Source organism: Erigeron canadensis, chromosome 1 (genome assembly GCF_010389155.1).
Source record: "Erigeron canadensis isolate Cc75 chromosome 1, C_canadensis_v1, whole genome shotgun sequence".
Taxonomy (NCBI): Eukaryota; Viridiplantae; Streptophyta; class Magnoliopsida; order Asterales; family Asteraceae; genus Erigeron; species Erigeron canadensis.
Window position 1 is genome coordinate 21,629,812 of NC_057761.1, and position 22,014 is coordinate 21,651,825.

The 22,014-nt window shown below is 33.2% G+C and overlaps 1 protein-coding gene across 1 annotated transcript; it reads left to right on the forward strand.

The window, feature by feature from the left end:
- Nucleotides 1-17,720: 17,720 nt before the first annotated feature.
- Nucleotides 17,721-18,632, forward strand: LOC122587023 (receptor-like protein EIX2). The gene has a single exon (XM_043759086.1). The coding sequence runs from the start codon at nucleotides 17,721-17,723 to the stop codon at nucleotides 18,630-18,632; it is 912 nt and encodes a 303-aa protein (XP_043615021.1).
- Nucleotides 18,633-22,014: the final 3,382 nt, after the last annotated feature.

A 22,014-nucleotide genomic window follows, 5' to 3' on the forward strand; every position in this document is an offset into this window, starting at 1 on the left:
ATCGTAAAAAGTGGATTATATATAGGAATTTAGTTTGGGCTGGGTCGGATATTCATGTTTTTGGGCTTTTTATTTACGGGGAAAATTTAAAAATCTAACAATGTTTTTCTATTATTATAAAAAACATATAAAAACACCTTTAATTCTAATATGTCTAGAGTTATATTAGCATGGTACTCGCGCAATGCAGTGGTGGTGACGGCGACGGAGATTTAGTTGTGTCGGTGACGAGTGGTGATGACATCGACAATTGAAAATCTAACCATGTAAGTTAATGTAATGGTGATAGTGAAAATATTTTAAAAGTTAAGGACTTAGAGAGTAAATTAGCAGAATAAGGGTTTAAAGTGTAACTTAATTCATTAAAAGGAAATTTGGTAGTTTCTAATAACCCTTTTCTATAAGAGTGTTTATTAAAGGTAATTTAGTATTTTTGCATCTAACCATTTTTAACTCTTTTTAAAAATAGAGGGTTGATAATTATTATAAAAAATATAGATATAGATATATTATATTTAATTTAATATTTCATCATTGAATATTAGTTGTTGATTGACAATGATAATTTAATTAAGTTTGATTGTTTATGGGTAAGTCTTTGACCTTTAAAGATTTCACCAACATTGGTGTCTCAATTACTATATTTATAGGGCTAATATGAATGGGGGTTGGATGAGTTTAAGGAATTTTGGGTTTTATTTAAAGATTTCTTTTTGTTTTCCTATATATTTTGTAGTGTTAGTTTATTCTTAATTTTGATTTGATTATAAATATCATAGTGCTCAATGAAAAAATGTTCATTTGTACATTAAATCATTTTAGCATGATACAAATTAACTTGACATATTTTGTATCATGATACTAATTAATATATATTCAATATCTTTAATCTATATTTATCAATTTATGATATCATTAAATGATGGAAAATTTTCATATATGTCATTGTTAAACTTCAAAATATCATATATGCTCTATTAAAGTTTTAAATATCAAAATTACCATTGTTAAAGTAGTAACATATCAAAAATGTCCAAGTCAATATATTTATTCAAATACAAACTTTAAAATTCATTAAAACTATAAAAAAAATAATTTGCAATTTACGATTATACCCACTTTTTTTAAAATCTTAAAGACAAATCATTCAGCCGATATTTCATTAGTTACTGTGAAGTGCATTCGCAAGGATAAACATCGGAAACAAGTGCTAGTTCATAGAATTATCATATGAGATAGCAATCTTAGGAGTTTAGGAAAAGTTTTCACTCGGTATACAAAATTAAATAATCAAAATGAAGTTTTAATGGACATTTACATTGCAAATGTTATTTATCATATCTACATACATGATACATCTAGATAAATTGTAAATGCCAGATAATTAATTAATGATGAGTGTATAGCTTTGTACGATTCAATCTTTAATATATACGAGGTTTTAAAACCCGTCCGATGGACGGCAGGATGGAAGGAAGTTGTTTTCATGGTTGAATTGGTTGGTTTTGTTAAACAGTTAAATTATATCGAGTAGATGTTTAGTTTGTCTACTAAACAGGAACATGTCCAAAAACACAGATGCACCATACTTTCCTGTAACTTCTACTACCTTTTCCATTGATGAAGTTAGTTTTTTCAAGACTGAGAAACTATGGACATTGCAGGGTAATGGTGGAAAAAAATTTGGTGTGTTGGCCTATTTTGTAGACTCCATCAAATACACAAATCTTAGGACGTACAACTGAAAGCATTTCAAAACTATTATGATCATCAATTTTCATTAAAAAGTTTTTTTTTTTATATAATCAATAACTCACTCACGTTTCATCCAACAGTTAAGCAACCCAAACACCTTTTCTATTAATGATTTTCAACTAATTAAAATATAACATGCAAACACGATTATTATGTATCTGATAATAAATAAAGTATAGAATAATAGGACCTATTGAATTTCAAAAAAAAAGTATAATATGATATGACCTTGAATATATTCAAATTAATTTATTTTTTGATATATATTGTCTATTTATACACTGACTAATTCTCGAAAATTGTTTAACAAATTAATTTGTATATGTGTAATTAGGAAGAAATATTTAGTAATGAAAATTAATACTCTTGGTTTTCCAAAACAGCTTTTGCAAGTCATTAACTTTCCTACACACATAATTTTCCTTTGCATTGGAAGTTAATTGCAAGTAATTAGCTTCCATGGGTATAGGTAATTAACTTCCTTCAACACATAATTGACTTTTAAGATTTAAAAGGAAAGATTAATACTCTTGGTTTTTCAAAACAGCTTTCAAAACTCTAAAAACTCATTTAACATGAGAGATTACAACTAATTAACTTTATTGTACACATAATAGGCTTTTCAAACTTAATTAACATAAGTGGCTTTTAACGTTACAATTATTAAGAGAGATAGTGTAGTTTTATAATTGATTTCAAAGCTCAACTTTTACATAGATATATTGATATAGAGAGATTTGTAGAATTAAACCATCATAAATGCCTTTTTTTGATTTATTTGAATGCAAATGTTTTAATTTAAGTCATTTGATATGGTGACCCATGGCATTCCAAAAGATGTTAATGCATTACACTATATTACTTACATATATGCATAAACTAAACAAAATACATAACTATTATTTAGTATACTTATAATCAACTTTAATATTTATGTGAATTAATGATCATAATGAAGAGAGAAGTTAAAGTTTTAGAATTGATTTCAAAACTCAACTTTTATATTATATATAGATTAAAAAAAACCTTTAATTCAAATTTAAAAAAGTGTGAGCTATTGATTACACTTTACCTTTTATTTTTCACTATTAGATTTTCTTGATGACATCATCATTGATTCAAGAATTGGTCAATAACATTTTTAGTCTTCATACTTTACTTATTACAATTTACTTTTATTTATTTTAGTTTAGTAATAGCTTAATTAAATACCATTCAATAACTTTATTAACCAAATCTTTATAATAATGATACTCCTTATTATTTTTTTAATAATATAACTTTAAAAAAATCATTTATTTATATAGTATATATTATATTTTCATGCATACAAAGTTTTATATATTGTATATTTGTATTTCAACGATACTAAAAATGGGTTAAGTACTTGACAAAATTTCAATTTAAAATGGGTTGATAAATTGAATATGATATTTAAGTTTGATAAAAACTTTTGATAAATTTACTATATATTTATTTATTTGTTGATAACCTATACTATTTACTTCACTAATTATCTTTTGGTAAAAAATCTTACTTGTATGATTTTTTTTTTTCAATTTTTTACCTTTTTAGTGTTTAACTATAATAAAACATTCAAAATATTATATTGTTACGAGAATTTTCAATTACATTTTATTTCCATTAATAACGTTTTTATTTCAACGACATTAATATTTTTAAAAATGATCTTTATATTACATTATTTTCTGATGTGATTGCTTTAAAATAACATCTTTGATATCGTTGATAATAGTAGATGTATAGTTACAACTTAGTGCCAATAAAAATCATACATGAGGTTTGTTCGAAACTACACTGGTCATACCTACAATTTAAAAATTACGCGAGACATACCTATCGTTGTCAAAAACTTACACTGACCATACGTGACGGTCGTCTATTTGACCGTTAAGTCAAGTCACGTGCCTTGCATGTGAGGTATCAAAATCGTAATTTCGCGTATACTTCAGATATCATCTGTGTAATTTACTCTAATAAAAAATTATATTAAGATATTTATTTTTATATTTCAATTATTAAAGTGGGTAGTTATTCTATATTAAATTATATATATATATATATATATATATAGGGTAACACTCTATTGGAATGTCTATGACCCACGAGCCCCATCAGCATTGGGCCTAGTAACACGAGCAAGTGCAAGCAACCCCTGAAAACAATCATAAGTGTTTTTTCCCTCAGGGTCTGCATTGGAAGCCTGAAGCTGGACAGACTTCTTGTTATCTTGGGTTAATTACACGGATGGTACCTGAGTTGTGTTCGAAATTGCGTTTTTCATACCTCAAAGAATTTAATTACGCGAGACATACCCAGAGTTGGCAAAAATGCACACCCACCATACCTTCGGCTAACGGACTCAAACGGATCGTTATTTTTAGACATGTGCCGATCATGTGCGAGGGTAAATTACTCTTTTACCCCGTTCCTCCTTATTTATTAATCCCCAACGTCTTTTTTCTTTATTTCTTTCTTTATTTCTTCCCCCTTTTCCTGCAAATCAAACCAAAATTAGGGTTTACCTAATAAAAATCGATCCCACAAAATGGTGCTATGTTGGTGTGGAAGAAAGGCCATAGTTCGAACTTCGTGGACTGATATTAACCCAGGTCATCGTTTTTATTGTTGTCCACAAAAGGTTGGTTTTTTTTTTGGTTCTTTTCTTATTATTATTATTTTTTAACCGATTGAAGTTTGTGTTGTTGTATATAGGGTTCAAATTGTAGGTTTATAGGTTGGGTTGATCCCGCAATGTGTCCTCGTTCTGTTGACATCATACCTGGTTTATTGAGGTCCAAGAATCTGGTCGATTCCAAGCTAAAATCTAGTCAGAGAGAAGCTAGAAGATTAAAGATGTTTTTGGTTATGAGTTGGGTTTTTTTCGTTTTTGTTATCCTTGTGTTAAATAGTTCCACTTGACAATGTATTTGGGTATGGTTGTATTTTGTGAAATTGGTAACAAGTGTAATGAAGTATGAATTAGCATTGGAATATAAGTTTGTTGTATTAACAAAATAGCAGAATATATGTTTGAGTTATTAACAAAATAACAAAATATATGTTTGAGTTATTAACAAAATAGCAGAATATATGTTTGAGTTATTAACAAAATACAGAACATATGTTTGAGTTATTAACAAAATAGCAGAATATATGTTTGAGTTATTAACAAAAGTAGCAGATTAACCAAAAGAGCAGATTAAGCAGCATAAGTTCAAAGTTACATTGCATTACACGCCATAATTCGAAGTCTTAACAAATTCAAGTTACATCAAAAGAGGATACAAAAACCAACATTAAAATAGAGTCTTAAGTAGATTAAAGTTTCAAGACACACAATACTACTCAATTACTAAAGCATCATCTTGGTGCAATCCTGGTCCAAGCACAACTGCAGCAAGCTTTTGTCTTGCAATTCTAGTACTCTTGCCTCTCACCTTCTTAACAAGCCTCTTCCCACCAGATTGACTGCCACCTGTCTGACTACCACCTGCTTGACTTTTTGTTGCTTGACTGCCACCTGCTTGACTTTTCTTGCTTGACTGCCATCTGGTTGACTTCGAACACCTTGACTCCTAAATGCTTGACTACCCATAGTTGGACTTGCACCTGCTTGAGTTCCCACATGATGACTTGCACCTGCTTGACTTCCAACACCTTGAGTGGCACCTGCTTGGCTTCCAACACCTTGACCGGCACTTGCTTGAGTTCCCACATGATGACTTGCACCTGCTTGACTTCCCATAGGTTCATTGGCACCTACTTAAGTTAACATAAAATTATAATGAAATTGATATTATACTTAAAGTAGCTTAAAATTATATTTAATAACACAAATTGACACCTGCTTCACTCCTAGCTTGTTGATTGTTGTTGTTTACACCTGCATTGGTTACCCCTGGTTGACCTTTACATGTTCTAGCATCGTGACCTTTGTTGCCACATTGGGTTCATCTGCCAAAATGAATCTTCCTTGACAACTTACCCTCTTTTGATAATGGCTCATCCTCATATATGTAACATCTATGAATTTTGACCTGTTGACTTTAAGTGTCATGTTATGAATTATAGTAGTTAAATGACTAATTGTATACTCAATGAGCCGGTTGACGGTGTGCTAGATGTAATGTCGTGGGTTTTGAACTAATTAGTTATGTTGACGGGTCAACCCATGGATCAAAGTCTTGACCCATGACCCACCTTAGTCAACCCAACCCCCACCCACCTTATCCTTTCCTTCCCTTATTCTTCTTATCTCTCTCTCTTCTTTACTCCCAAGAACACACTCTCCTTTCACTCTTTCTCTCTAATTTAATTCATAGTTCATGGAAATTCAAGCTTAGTTAATGCAAGAATAATAAATCTTATCACCATTTTAACTTCATATCAAAAAAAAAAAACCTTGGGTTCCAAAGTGTAAGAAATGACCTCATTTGAGTCAAAATTCGGGTTTGAGGATTTGTGAAGCTTTTGGTAAGTAAATTCTACTCTATGACCTTCACTTCATGTTAGTAAATGTATCTCTAGTTGTGCCAAAACATTTTCGGGTCACAAATCGGGCCAAAAGTCGAATTAGGGTTTGTCTAGGGTTAGTAATGGGTTAAACCGAATTTGAACTTGAGTTTGGGTGTTTTGAAGAAAGATTTTGAAGTGGGTTTGGGTTATTCATGTGTAAACATGCTTAATTATGCTTCATATTGAGTTTTGATGCATCACAAATCGATTTTGGGTGTCAAAAATGAGTTATGGGTTAGTTTTGGTGTGTTTAGGTCGAAATGGGTTGCTGGTGCTGAACTAGGTAAGCTGCTGCGCAGCTAGTTAAGCTGCCCCGCAGCTTCACAATTCTGTTTTTCAGCTGCTGCGCAGCTAGTTAAGCTGCCCCGCAGCTTCACGAGTCTGTTTTTCAGCTGCGGCGCAGCGATAAGTTGCGACGCAGTTGGGGGCTTCAATCACTTAACTTTTTCCTAGCTTTAGTTCTAACATCCTAGGATCGTCCCGACCTTTCCGGAATGTACTCTTATGACCTTATTGGTGCCCTACACATGACAAACGAGTCGTTTAAAGTTAGGTGACCTCTTTGGAACCTAATTCAAGACATTAACATAAACTAAATAAACATATAACTTATGTTTGAGAATGAGGCGACCTTGGGGCGACTTCATTTTGGTTACAAACTATTACATGGCCTCCCTAACGACCATATTGGGTCCCGAAAGTCTTTCAAAGCCATAAACCAAAGCTAAAACCTAGTTAGAGAATCGTCTTTGGTGAATAATGCATGTCTTGTATACATTACTAGGTTGTGGACACGTGGAGCACTATAATCACTTATAATCTCATCTTAATTCGATATTAGCCTCTTTTGCCAATCAAGGTGAGTTCGTATCTCCCTACTCTATTGAGATTCGGGCTGAAAAGTGTATATTGTGTGTTTATTTGTTTGAATTAGTTGTTTGTTGATTGAATGATGATCGATGGATGAATTATTGAAATGTTTTGTGTATGTTGGTATTGAGAAAGGTTATATTTAGATTAGATGTACATACATGGAAGTCGACTTCGCGTTCAAAAGGTTTGAGATGTGGAGGGTTAGCCGCTGGTACACCCTGTATACAAACATCGAGGACTCTTTGAAAGCAAGCCCTCTCAAGTGTATGTATGTATAGTTTGATCATATTGTTGGTTATTGGATGTTGGATTGATGGATTGTTGGGCTTGCATTGTGTTGGTTGTTTGAGATGATTTGGTTATCTGTTGAGACAAATGTGTTTATCCAGGTATAGACGTATACACTGGTGTTGGTCATCCGGGTTTATAGACGTATATTCGCCGACGTTTTTGAGATGCCACAATGGTCATGGTGAAGACCTGTGAGTATCGTTGCATAGATGGCATGATGGCCATACATATTATATGTATTTTGGTTTGGCATGCATATCATTCACATCATGGCATTGACATTGCATTGATTGTTCTTATACGTTTGTTATATAGTGATGCATTGTTTGGATGACGTGTAAGACTACTTGTATGTGATGATTGTTCTTGTTTTTATGATATGTGGTTATGGTCGGTGGTTCATCTTGGGCCACCACTACGAACTCACCAACCTCGTGTTGACTTGTAGAAAACTTTTCAGGTAATCAGGTGGTTCAAGGATGTGATGTATGATCTGGTGTAGCTTTTGGATTCGGGCATGGACTTTATGGATCAAGGATTCATTCGCCCACTTTTGGATTAATGCTTAGGATCGATAGCCATCTCTAGAATTCTCTTTTGTAAACTTTGATGGTCATTTGCTCCTTGTGCATTGTTTGAATATTTGACTTGTTGTGGATTCACCGAATTCATTAATGTCATTTAGTTGCCTACGATAATCCCTCCTTATGCTATATGATTTCCGTAATATTTCGAGCCTTAGCTCGTGGTGTTACAATATAAACCTCTCTTCCTCTTCTTTTTTGGCCTGCCTACTGGAGTGTGGTGTATTGGAGGAGTCAATCCTATTGGGCAAGTTGGTTTTGGCAAGTGGTTGTACCAGTCACTGGGTTGAATTTGAAACTGTATGCTTACCTCCATGTGTCTAACCAGTAACACCTATGAGCCCAACTTTCAATTTTACCCACTTTTCTGCCAAATTTATTCATGTCCCAATTGACTGCATAAGCATGCTTACAAGGAAGCTCACTCAATTCCCATTTTCTACAAGTGCAACTCATTTGATCAGTGTCTACAATGTGTTGGTCACCCCATGGGGCATTGACCTGGTATTTCACACCACCATTCCAAGTCACCTTACACTCATTGGCTTTCTTTTCTATGACCTTCATTAGGTCCATTGCAGCTGGGGTCAATGGACCTTTAGACTTATCAATTACCTTTTGGACTAAGACAATTCTTTTCATTAAATACTCTCTAATGAAATCAAGACATCTTATGATGGGCTTCTCTCTAGCTAGAACTATTTGACCATTTAAACACTCACACAAATTATTCAGAAGCATGTCAGACTTGCACCTACCTGAGAAATGTGACCTTGACTAGTGCCGTGGATCAATTTTTCTTAACCAATTATATGCATCCACATTAAGCCTTTTCATCTGTGCCATGGTTGCTTCAAAAACTGGTACTGTGGTTGCAGTTGCACACCTCCAAAAAATATCCTTGTAAAGCTTACCTCTCCAATGGTGTTTCATGTTTTCATGTATGTGCTTGACACAATACCTGTGTTCAGCATAAGGGAAGACATTGCCAATAGCTTGGATAAGACCCTGCATTTACAACATTATATGCATTTTTACTTAAATTAGCATAAAATTATACTTAATAACACAAATTGACTCAAACATTGGAATCTATACTAAAATTGAAATTATACTTAATAACAGTGTTATACTTAAATGTATTTGACAGATTGTGAAATTATATGAATTATACATACATAAATGTACCTTTTGTCTGTCTGATATGAAAGTAAAGTTGTAATGGGACTCTAACTCCAAATCTGGGCCAAGTCATTCAAGAAACCATGTCCAAGAGTCTCTGGTTTCAGCTTCAACCACTGCAAATGCCACTGGATAGATGCCATTGTTTGAGTCAACCCCTACAGCAGTCAAAACTTGACCAGGGTAAGGCCCTCTCATGAATGCACCATCTAATCCAATCAAATCCCTCATGCATGTCTTCCATCCCTCCTTCAGTGCACCAATACAAACATATATCCTCTTGAATTGTCTAGTTGTGGCTTATGGATTACATGATCTTTCAACCTCTATTTTAATAGTTGTACCTAGTTTTTGAAGCTTCAACTCCTCACAGTAATCCCTAAGTAATGAAAACTGTGTATGGAAGTCCCCTTTGTTATCAGTGCTTGCTTGTGTTTTTGCTCTAAATGCTTTCATCCAAGAAATTGAAATCTGCAACTTTTGTTCTAATTCTTCTTGCAACGCCTTGGTTGGGATCCCTGGATTTCTACTGATTTGCTCTCTAATCTGTCTTGCCATATAAGTTGATGTACATGCCTTTATCTCCCTGGATTGTAAACATGTATGTATCTTCTTGAAAGTCTTGACCATCCATGTTTTTTGGTCTGGTAATTTACTGCGATGCAACACCCAAGGATACACTTGTTTATTGCAAGTGGATGCCTTAGGGTTTTCCTGGTCACATGGATCAACAGGCCTTTTCCCTTTATCAGTAGGCCAGTAGCCCTTTTCCCTTTATCAGTAGGCCCAACTTCAGTAGGCCTAACTTCATTAGGCCCAACTTCATTAGGCCCAAAAGTTGCAGATGGTACAACTCCTTCACATATTGCCCTTACCCTCCTTTGATCATTGAATATCAACTTAATTTTCCTTCTACTTTCAAATGCATAATTCCTTAATAATTGTTTAACTTCTGAAGAATCCCCAAATGTTTGAGTTAAATAGATGGAGCATTATCTGCAGCACTTGTTTGTTGCTGCTTTCTAAACTTCCTCAACCTCCTAGCCTCCATTCTCTCTTTCTCATAACCACCAGAATCACTTCCACTATAAAAGTAGTCATTGTCAATCACTTCTAACTCATCATCCTCACCATTATTGATCTGATTATTCAACATGTTTAAAGCATTGTTTATCTGGTTATCAAAATTTAGTGAATAATCACCCATGTCAACTTGAACATCATTCACAACATTATCCTCGTCTAGCAATTCCACCCCATCATCTAGTTTATCTTGCTCTTCATTAACCTCAACATAATCAGTGGTTTCATTATTATCATCAAAATCATTCACAACATTATCAGTGGTTTCCATATTATCTTGAACATCATTCACAACATTATTAGTGGTTTCCACATTACCCTCAGTGAATGATTTCCTAGCTAAATCCTTGTTAATGGCCCTTACAAATTTCCTGGCAGTATGCTTAGTATTTTGGGTGACCTAAGTGCATCAAGGTTATGCTCAACATATACATTCAGGAATTTAGAAGCACCATTAGTATACATAAACAACTTGTCTACATCTTCATCGGTAGAAACCGAAATGGCTCCTAACTGATAAGAACAGTAAGGCCTCCCAAATTCAATAGACTTAATACTAGCTTCAGTGTAACCTAATTGTGTCATAATGGGTTGCAGTTCAAGCAATGAAAAAGTTTTGCAGTCCACGTGGTCAACATAAGTTTTCTCACCAGCATAAAAGGTTCGACCATCTTCAACTTTCATTTGACCCCCATGATAAAACTTCAACGACAGCATTGTAGGTTTCCCCTCTAAAAAAATAATTAAAAGTATTAATAATTATTTTTATTAATTAGGGTTCAGAGAAAAAAAAACAAAATTAAATCTGGGTTTCTTACCATATAATGTAGCAAGATCATAATCATCGGCATCATTTGGCTGGATTACCCAACCGGAGCCCGCATGGAGATGGAAAAGAGAGGGAGCAATTTTAGGGGTTTTTTTTAAGATTATGTATGAAATGAATATATTTTAGGTTTATTGGGTATAACAAGGGGGAAAAAACAAAGGACGATGGTACCTGGGTGGTCAATTACGTTTATACCCTCGCACATAATCGGTACGTGTCTAAAATTAACGATCCGTTTGAGTCCGTTAGCCGGAGGTATGGTGGGTGTGCATTTTTGCCAACTCTGGGTATGTCTCGCGTAATTAAATTCTTTAAGGTATGAAAAATGCAATTTCGAACACAACTCAGGTACCATCCGTGTAATTAACCCTGTTATCTTTTTTGTTAGGAGCATAAGGGTCATATCCAATCGCACTTTGCCAAATAGGATGGGTTTGCAAGGCAGCACTACTGTGCACGCGATTGTTGGCTGACATACGAACCCTACCCGCTGTGGCCCGCATCTTGAGAGCTCGAACAAAGAACTGCAATTTAAAATTAAGAATCATGAGACTATAAGTAATCATATTCGCATTATACAATTAATCAATAAACCAACCATATTCAGGAAGATATATATTATAGAGCTAAGTGCGCCAGAATGCAGTTAACTATCCTGAAAAATTATTGTGTGCACAAACTCTAAGTCGGCTTTATTGTATTCAGGAAACTTGTTCAAGAGTACCATAGTAAACAAAAGTTACCGGGTAAGAAGTTAGTCGGTCACCACTTTTACATTGACCTGTTGACTGCTTAGTGTTAATAAAAATATCCTTGATAAGATTAGATGTATAGTTACAACTTAGTGTTAATAAAAATATCTCTTTAATATTCATGTATATAATTTAGTTTTATTTATGGTTGAAAACATAATTTGTTAACATTTTCCCTTAGACAATGAATATGGTATTATAATTGTTGTTCAAAATTAAAATATGTAAATATCTATTTAGATGTTAATAATTTTCAGATATTAAAAGTTTGTCTAATGCAAAAGAAAATACAAATTCCATGTAGTAAATGCATGTATATAGATAATGGGGTTTTAGGTAAAATAAAACAAGTATTAAGGTAAAACAAATAAAACAATAGGTTTCTTTTTACTGAAAATCACCGTGCATCTTGAAAATAATCGTGTATTAATTGTTTCGTGAACCTTCGTGCATCAATTTAACCATGATCCAAAGGTAAAAATCTTGTTTTATTTATTTTACTTTAAACTTGTTTTAAAATATCCAATCCCTAGATAATGAATTAATATGAGTGTATAGTTTGCATTGGAGAAACACAATTGTTTGGTTGTTGAGAGTCTTGGTTTATAATTTTAAAGAACTTTAAAGTTGTATTTTGATTAAATTTTATTGATTTGGGCATTTTTGATATATTTGTAACTTAGTAATGGCATTTGTGATATTTAAAAATTTAGTTGGTTATATATAATATTTTGAAGTTTAATAATGGCATATATGAAATTTTTCTTAAAATAATAACATGTTAAGTTATTAATTATATATGATATGGGACAATAATTTAGTTATTATTATTATGACATTTTTTTTTATTTTTGGTTAATGTTACTATGACACTTTAAATTATGATCATTACTACTTGTGTTTTCTATTTAGAAAACTTTATATCATCCTCCTCCTTGCAATCTTTAAATGTGTCCTCCAATGTATGAAACTTTAATTGATCATCATCTCAAAAAGGACCCGATTTCAAGATTTTGAGGATTAACAGAAGTGAGATTCGACGAACGAGTTTGAATGAGTTCGGTGAGTAATTGGTTATTCAAATATCAAAGTTATATTCACAATAAATAGGTTCTTGTAATCATAATCATTGAGACATTGACCTATATATGCAAGTCATAAGAAACAGAAAACTAGACTTACACAACCATTCTGAAATGAACTCCTTTTGACACATTACAAAACCGCCTCAACCGGGCCATTATCTCACCCCTAAATAACATCAGATTATTCCAAATGCATGTCATGTGCCAACAGTTTCATCAGTTGAAATTCATAAATTAATGCAATCCTCAATTATAGGAGGGACATGACAATGAAGCATACATTAACAGGCGGCCAATTCAATAGAAATACTGTATATATATATGTTGCGACAAGTAATTATAATCCATGACCACTTTTATGAACAACTATAATTGCAGTTAAACTTGACATAGCTTCATGTACAGATTGAGCACTTTCAAACCCACCTAAACCAAAACCTACTAAAATTTGACAAACTATATGGAATAGATAGTAAATGATGAAAACTTAGAAACCAACATGTACCCAATTTCTAAAAGCTTTTGGATCAGATTTTTACTGCACGTTGTATAATTAAGTCTAAAATGTAATAAGGATGGTAACCTTGGTCTGCACAAAAAGATTCCAGGTGGATGCAGTTCAAAAGGGACACATACAATATCTATCTTTTGCGGCAGTTTATTGAGAATTGCTAGTGCTTTGAAGGAATAGTGCAGTGAGCCATTAGGATATTCTTTTGGGCATGTGAATACTCTTTAGATAACTTTAAACCACTTCGAGCAATTCATTCCATTTGGTCGATTTACTTATTAGTGCCTTTATCAAGGCCACCCCGCCCCATCCTGAAAATCGAGATTCGTAGATGGTGTTCGTTCCACAGCTTTGTGGAGTATTAGTGGAGCCCTATGCTGGGTCCGGACTTGCTCCCCCCAAAAAGGATAACCTTTTTAATGGCAATAATTTCAAACATTTAGCTGATGTAGCTTCAAAGACGAGACAGGCGGTAAAGATCTCAAGTGGGTCGAAATTCCGTATTTTCATAACACTGACTTCATGTTGTTATTAATTTAGTGTAATTCAGGGATATGATTATGTCACTTGGATATGGGTTTGGAGGTACAGAACGTACACCCATTAAGTGAATGACATCCCGTACCCAAAAGATTCATAATAATTTTTCACGTTTAAGTAATTTACTTTTGATGGCATGAGTTAGTGAGAAGCATGATATTTACATATAGACAAGTTTGAAAAGGAAACTTGATATGTGGCTGCGTACATACATTTTGAAAATAAAGAAGAAATATTTGCATAAAACATAGAACATGTCTATGAAAACAACTGAGCCTTGTTTTGACAAAATATGTTTGCACATGCATGTTTAATTCACACGATAGTAAAATAACCAAAAGTCATTTTCATTTTGCCAATTCACATGGAAAAATCACGTTTATGATTTTAATATATTTCTTTGCTATCTAACTTTATGATGACTACCCCTATATGTATCTCCATGCACATATGCATAAGGAGAATAAAAATAGAGCATACGTAGTTGAGTTCTCTATTATTATTACAATCTTTGGGTGTCTTTAAAATAAGGAGATATATGAGAAAATATATACAAAACATAAAATACTCTCTAGCGAACGGGTTTTAGATTTCTGCCAAAATCTATAATATTACTCTTTGTTATTATCTCAAAACAAAATTCGTGTAACCCAGGCAGATATGGTCGAATTGTTGTTTTCGGAAAGTGATATCACGATACAAAGAGATATCCGGTCATTGGTTTCTTACCCGTGTTACACGGTGATTTATTCTAACCCTTGTTACAGGTTTCCTCTAAAGGATCACAGACACAAGAAGGAGGAATAGATCAGGTATCCCCAACAATCGAAAACAACAATTTTGTGAAATCAATGGCGGCTACGATGAAGCATATGACAACTAATTTCTCCAAACTTATCAAGTTTGGAGGAATGGATTTTCGTAGATGGCAGAAGAAGATGCTTTTGTTCCTCGCCAACATAAACGTGGTTTAATCCTCAATGGTATAACTAATTCTCTTTTGATATTTATCAATACCATGAATATGCTAAAGAACTAGGGACTATTTGGAGACTAATTATATATCCTAGGATTACTCTAGTAAAAGATTCCTTGTGGTTAATTTAATAATTATAAGATGGTCTATTCTAGACCTGTACGTCATGGATGAGTTTTTTGGATACATGGTAAATTCACACCGTATAAAATGAACATGGACGAGACTATTGAAGTCTCTATTGTCATTGATATAACTCCCAACCTATTGGAAAGAATTTAAGTATTCTTTGAAAAACAATAATGAGGAGTTAACTCTTGTTGAGTTGAGCAGTCATTTGCGTAGTGAGAAATCTCTCAGGGCGCAAATATTGACAAGACAAATAGCAACAATGTTAATTGTTGGTATTGTCTTTTGTCAATATGGTGGAACATAAAAGTCCATCTAATATAATGATAGAAAAGTAAACATCAAGGAATTAACAAAGCTGGTCCCATTAATAAGTCTAAAGGGACTTATTAGAAGTGTGGTAAAACTGGACACTTGAAACGGAAATGCAGAGTTAATATTGATAATAAAAATATCAATGGATTTGGCACAAGCGGATCAGGAAATGGTTAAAATAACCAAGACTTGAAAAGTAGGTGTATATATAATTATATATAATGATTCGGTTTAGAATTATTATGCTTCATATATATTTGAGGTTTACTTTGTGCTAGATGATGATGTTGCTTGATGTGTTGACTCAGGTAGAAGTACCCATGTGTGTAAGGATAGATGTTGGTTAACGACTTATAAGTCGATGACTAATGGATACGTTCTTTGTATGAGAACTGAGTCAACTGCTCTGTTCATAGACATGGAAGTATGGATTTAAATTTTAGTTCTAGAAATTTGCTTATATATATAATGTTTTGCATGCACAACAAATTCGTAAAACTTGATTTCACGTATTTTGGATAATTGTGGTTATAAACAAGTTATTGAATTTGATAAGTTTGTTTTTAGTCAAAACATGGCATACTAGTTGGCTTTCGTTACCATAATGTTTAGACTTAATATTATTCACATGAATGTCAACTTTGTTTTTATGTCAAGTTCTAGCATAAATGATTTTACTCTTTGGCATGCTAGACTAGGACATGTACACTTTATAAGAATGCAAGAAATGTTAAAGATGAATTAATAATGGGCTTTGACTTGAATAATGAAAAGGTGTAAAACTTGTATGTTGACAAAGATCACTAAGGAAATGGACCATTTCGAAATATGAAACATGATTTTGAAATCTTAGAATTATGTATAGTGATTTATGTGATTTGCATACTTCTACTTTAATGAATAATAAATATTTTGAGAAATTTATTAATGATGCTTCTAGATTTTACTATGTTTATTTGTTACATATTAAGGGTGAAACATTGGATAAATTTAAATATTTAAAACTGAAGTAGAATTGCAACAAAAGACTTTAAGAGAGGTGATTATATTTATCAAATATATTTCCAATCCGTTGGAATTATCCATGTTATTATGTTAAGGTTTGAGTAAAGGATTTTGGTGGGAAGCTGTGTTTAGAGCTTCTTAGTTGCTTAATAGAGTTCCCAATAAAAGGAACAAGATTATACCTTATGAAGTTTGGAATAAAATGAAACAAAATTTGAATTATCTCTGGGTTTCAGATTGTAATGTTGTTGTAAAACCGCTTAATCCCAAGAAGATAAATTTTGGTGAAAGAGATATAGATTGCATGTTATTGGATATGTTGAACATGCCAAGTAATATAGGTTTATGTTATAGAACCTATTGAATTTTTATCAATTAATTTTATAATTGATTCAAGGGATGCATTATTTAATGAAAATCATTTCTCATGTATACCTAGACCAAATGATATGGTAATAATAAGGATTGTAATAATAATGTCTCTGAAAAGTTTTTTATTTACATTTATTTGATAATTTGAATTTACAAAGTTTTTTATTTACATTTATTTGATAATTTACTTGTTTTAAAAAAGTCGTTAACTTCTCGTGTATTTAACACTGGACAAAATCGAATTTTAAATACATAAAACTCAACTTTAAAGTTTAAATTTTTAATTTTACAATAAATTTAAAATTTTGATTGAACACATTTAATTTTAGAATAATTTTAAAATTTTGACTGAACACAGCCAAAGGTAGAGGCAGTCGGTTTGAGTTTTTTATGCCATCATTGAAAGTAAAAAAGATATTTGTTTATGTTTTTTATATAATATATATTTTTTGTTGGTAGTAGTTATATTATGAGATTTGTGGGACTAGAGTTCGCCTTTGTATATAAATTTTGAGTGGACTAACAATATACCCAAACTAATCCAACCCAACTTGTTATATAACTTTTAACTGGACTAATGGCTTTTAAAATCCAATGTAGGTCTTGAAGTTGTTGCTCTTGGAAAAAACCATTTCACTGGAAGCGTTCCAACAAACTTATGCGAGTTACATAGTATAAAAGTGTTAGATTTATCGCATAATAGTTTTTTTGGAATTCTTCCCGAGTGCTTGGGGAACTTGATTCAATTGCAAGTGATGGACCTTACAAGTAACACCATAACAGGCTAAATTCCAAATTCACTTAGTTCTCTATTGAAACTCCAGTCATTGCACTTGCATAACAAAAAATTTGAGGGTAGTCTCCCAATGTCTTTACACAACTTGAGAAGCTTGGTGACTATGGATTTGGGAAACAATTTATTGAGAGGTAAGATCCCTTTATGGAATGGAAAAAAGCTATCAAACCTTGAAATCTTGAATCTCCAATCAAATATGTTTGTGGGTAACATTCCACTTGAACTATGTCAAATCGAAACTTTCCAATATTTAAACTTGGCAAGTAATAGCATAACTGGAAACATTCCTCGGTGCTTTGGTAATTTAACCGGTATGATAAAGAGTGACCACAAGTTGGAAAACAAAATTTCTATATATGAAGAAAATATTGAAGCTCGCATAAAAGGTATTGAACTAAAGTACACCAGCACAATTCGGTTTCTTATATCCTTAAATCTTTCAAGCAACAAACTTATTGGTGAAATACCTGATGTGTTGATGAGCTTGGAAGCATTGACTAATTTGAATCTTTCTAGAAACCAGTTAAGTGGACATATTCCTACAATGATCGGAACTCTAAAGTCAATGGAATCTTTAGATTTGTCAGCTAACAAGTTGTTTGGTTTTATTCCTCCAAGTTTAGCTAGCTTGAACTCTCTAGGCTATTTGAACCTATCATTCAATAAATTATCCGGTCCACTACCAGTTGGAAGTCATTTCAAGACTTTTGATAATCCCGCTATATATGAAGGGAACAATCGATTATGTGGGTTCCCATTATTGAGTTGCAAAGGAAATATGTTATCATACACTCGTGTTGGTGATTATGAAGGTGAAAACGGTTCACAAGATTTCTCGCCATTTTATGCTGGTGTGGTCTCAGGATTTGTTGTTGGTTTCATGGGACTTATTGTTAGCTTGAAATATATTATGATTTGGAGGATAACTTACTTTGAAATGATAGAGAATGTTTACGTGTTTTTAATGGTTTCCATTATAGTGGCTTTTGCTCGATTAAAGAAGAAGTTTTTCTAATGAGGTATTTGGATTCACAACTATCCCTTCTTTTTTTTTTTTATCTCAATATATGTTTTATGTTGTAGTTTGTCTATTAAATAAATAGAGCTATATTTTTAAGCATGTGGTTGTTTAATAGGATATTTATGGATTCAAAAAAAAGTTATGGTATGAAAAGGCCTGGACTTGGATGCTCATGTCTAGATTGTAGAAAATATTCTCATATCATAATACACCATAAATATTTTATTGGTGTGGAACCTAACAAGCTAGCTAGCGGCTCGTCACATTGATTTAATTAAAATTAAAATAAAATTTTAAAGTTTAAAATCTGAGGAGTTAACGTAACATCCTCGAATTTTGACCCTTTGACTTCTATGAAAAATGCTTATTAAATTCAATTAATGAATGATTTAGCTCCTTTGAGATTAAATGATGGGCAAAACGCTTAACGGGTCACGTGACTACTTGTTGGACAATACGGTATTAGATGACTTACGACGAAGATTTATTTGAGCTAGTAGTGTGTGAAGCGGGTCAACCCATGACCCAACCCCATCCCCCTTATCCCCCTCCAACCTCCACCACCCCTTTCATTTCCCCATCTCTTTCTCTCTCTATCTTTCTCCGAAGAACACACACACACAATCTCACTCTCTCTCTAAATTATCTTCATCAATTAGTGTATCTCAAGCTAGATTAATGCAAGATTAAGTTTCATCATCATCTCATCTTCATCATATCAAAAATTTGGGTTTTGAAGTCCAAGGATTCTCCCATTCGGGTCAAATTCGGGTTTGAGCATTTGGTGAAGGTTTAGGTAAGTTAAATTCATCCCATAATTATAATTTCATGTTTATTTACATGTTTCTAGTTGATTGCAAACGAATTCGGGTCACAAATCGGGCAAAATCGAATTAGGGTTCAATTAGGGTTTGAAATGGGTTAAAAGCAAAGATTTGATGTTTTGGGAGAAGATTATGAGATGGGTTATGTTGGTTTATGTTTATATATGTGTATTTATGCTTAAAAACGAGTTGGAAAGGTCCTTGGGTCGATCTTGGGTCAAAAATGGGGTTTTGGGGTGTTTTGGGTTCGTGTTTGGCTAAGTTTTTGCAGCAGAAATGGCTGACTGCGGCGCATTGGGAGGTGCCAGACCCCACTGCGGCGCAGTGAAAAGCTGCGGATTCGAAAAACTCTTTGTAAACTTCAAACGCTTGTAACTTTTGATCCGTAAGTCCAATCGAGTCATATGACCTATCGTTGGAATCTTATAAGAGTCTATCTTGTTGTAACATTCATTTTTCATGAATCTTTCTCTATTTTTAAAAATGTCGAGTCGAATGTGTCTTGTACTTACGCGGGAAAACGGTTAGACGTCTAAGAGTTGTGACTCGACCTTAATCTTACCAAACCAACTTGTTTAGGATTATAGAAGTTGACTTTGATGATAATATGATATTTATTGCTAGGCTACGGACTTGTAGCGGTCGTTGAGCGTTTATAACTCTTTGTTAACTCTTTATCGTAGCTTGGAAACCAAGGTGAGTTCCGTAGTTCCCTACTCGCTTGAGATTTGGGCTGGAAAGTGCACCCATACATGTTTGTTTGTTTGATTGATTTATAAATGGTTTGATGGTTCTAATTAATTTATTTGCACTTGTTATGATTAAATATTGTGTGATTAAATGTTGATTGAATTGTGGATTGAATTATGGATTGTTTGATGAATTGATTGATTGAGTATGCATATGATTGGATTATAGTAGTTATTAGGATAGTTGTGCATACATGGATGTCGATTATACTTTCAAAGAGTTTGGTATGTGGTAGGAAGGCTGCGGGTGACCCTATATATAAGCATCGAGAACTTGTTGGAAGTAGAATCCTCCTAAGTGTATGTACACATGGTTTCGGTTGGTTGGATTGATGGATGATTATTGATGGAATTGTGATAGAGGCAACACACTTAAGTTTTGGTATGGATATTGGCTAGTTTGTTGGTCTTTGTGGTAAACTAAGGCTTGGGGCTGTTCGGGGAAATGCATTTGGGATTGCATTGGTTGGTTATTGTTGAGATGTACGTAGCCCCACGCTAATGGGAAACGTTAGCGAGAACGTTCGCACCCCTGCGGGGAATCGTGTGCGGGGCCGTTCGCTCCCCGGGGTACGTAAGCATGCATTTGATGAGATGATTGTATGTTAAGACAAATGTTTATCCGGGGGTATAGACGTATGCACCGGTGTTGATCGGGTATATAGACATATATACGCCGAAGCATTTTTGAGATGCCACATTGGTCATGATGACATGTGGGTATCGTTGCATAGATGGCCATACATATCATACGCATCACGACATTGGCATGCATATCATACGCATTATGACTTTGACTTGCATACGATTCCTATTTGGCATTGGCATATTATGTGTTTACCATCACACGCTTGTTTATATTGTGAAATCATGATGGGTTGATAGTGTGGTACGTGAAGGCTACTTGTATGCTTGATCTTCCTTATATGTATTGTGATTATTGTCGATGGCTCCTTGTGATCCATCACTACGAACTCACCAACCTAGTGTTGACTTTGTTTAGTGCACTTTTCAGGTATTTATGTGAAGTTGGAGTATTGATTGGCTACTTGTCGTTTCTGCTAGAGCTTGGATTGGGACTCCCATGGATCCATGATCCGTTGTCCATTTAGGGTTCTTGTTTAGTATTTATGAAATTAGTTGTAATGACTTCTTGTTTACTTTGTATCTTGCACCTTAAATGTTGGCTTGGATTCACCGAATCCTTTATTTTCATGTAGTTTATGTTCTACGATAATTCCACCGTGTGCTATATAATTTCCGTAATATTTCGAGCCCTAGCTCGGGGTGTTACAGTTAAACTTTGAATTGAAATTACAACATACAAATCACCTAAAATGATGTCTACGCGCATATATTGATGTAAAATCTTCAATTATTTTGTCATAATGTACATTAGCTAAAAACTTACTTTCAATACTTAAAAATTGCTAACCAATTAAACCGTTATTGACTCATGATACTTCTTAAATAACATAGATATCTTTAAGAAATGAATATATAAATTATATGGTTAACAATGAATTATTATTTAGAGATGTAATTAACAATGACCAAATGTCCATGTTATGTAAAAATCTTGTAAAATGTCTATATTATGCAATGAACTTTCAAATCTTGGTTATTGGATATACCCGGGTATATGTTGCAGCCATATAAGTTGTCACTTGCAAGTTTTTTGTTGGTCGAGTACATCCGATAACTAGAATTTGAAAGTTTATTACATAACATAAATATTTTACAAGATCTTTACATAACATAGATATTTTTGCATAGTTAATTACATCCACTTGTAATAATCCC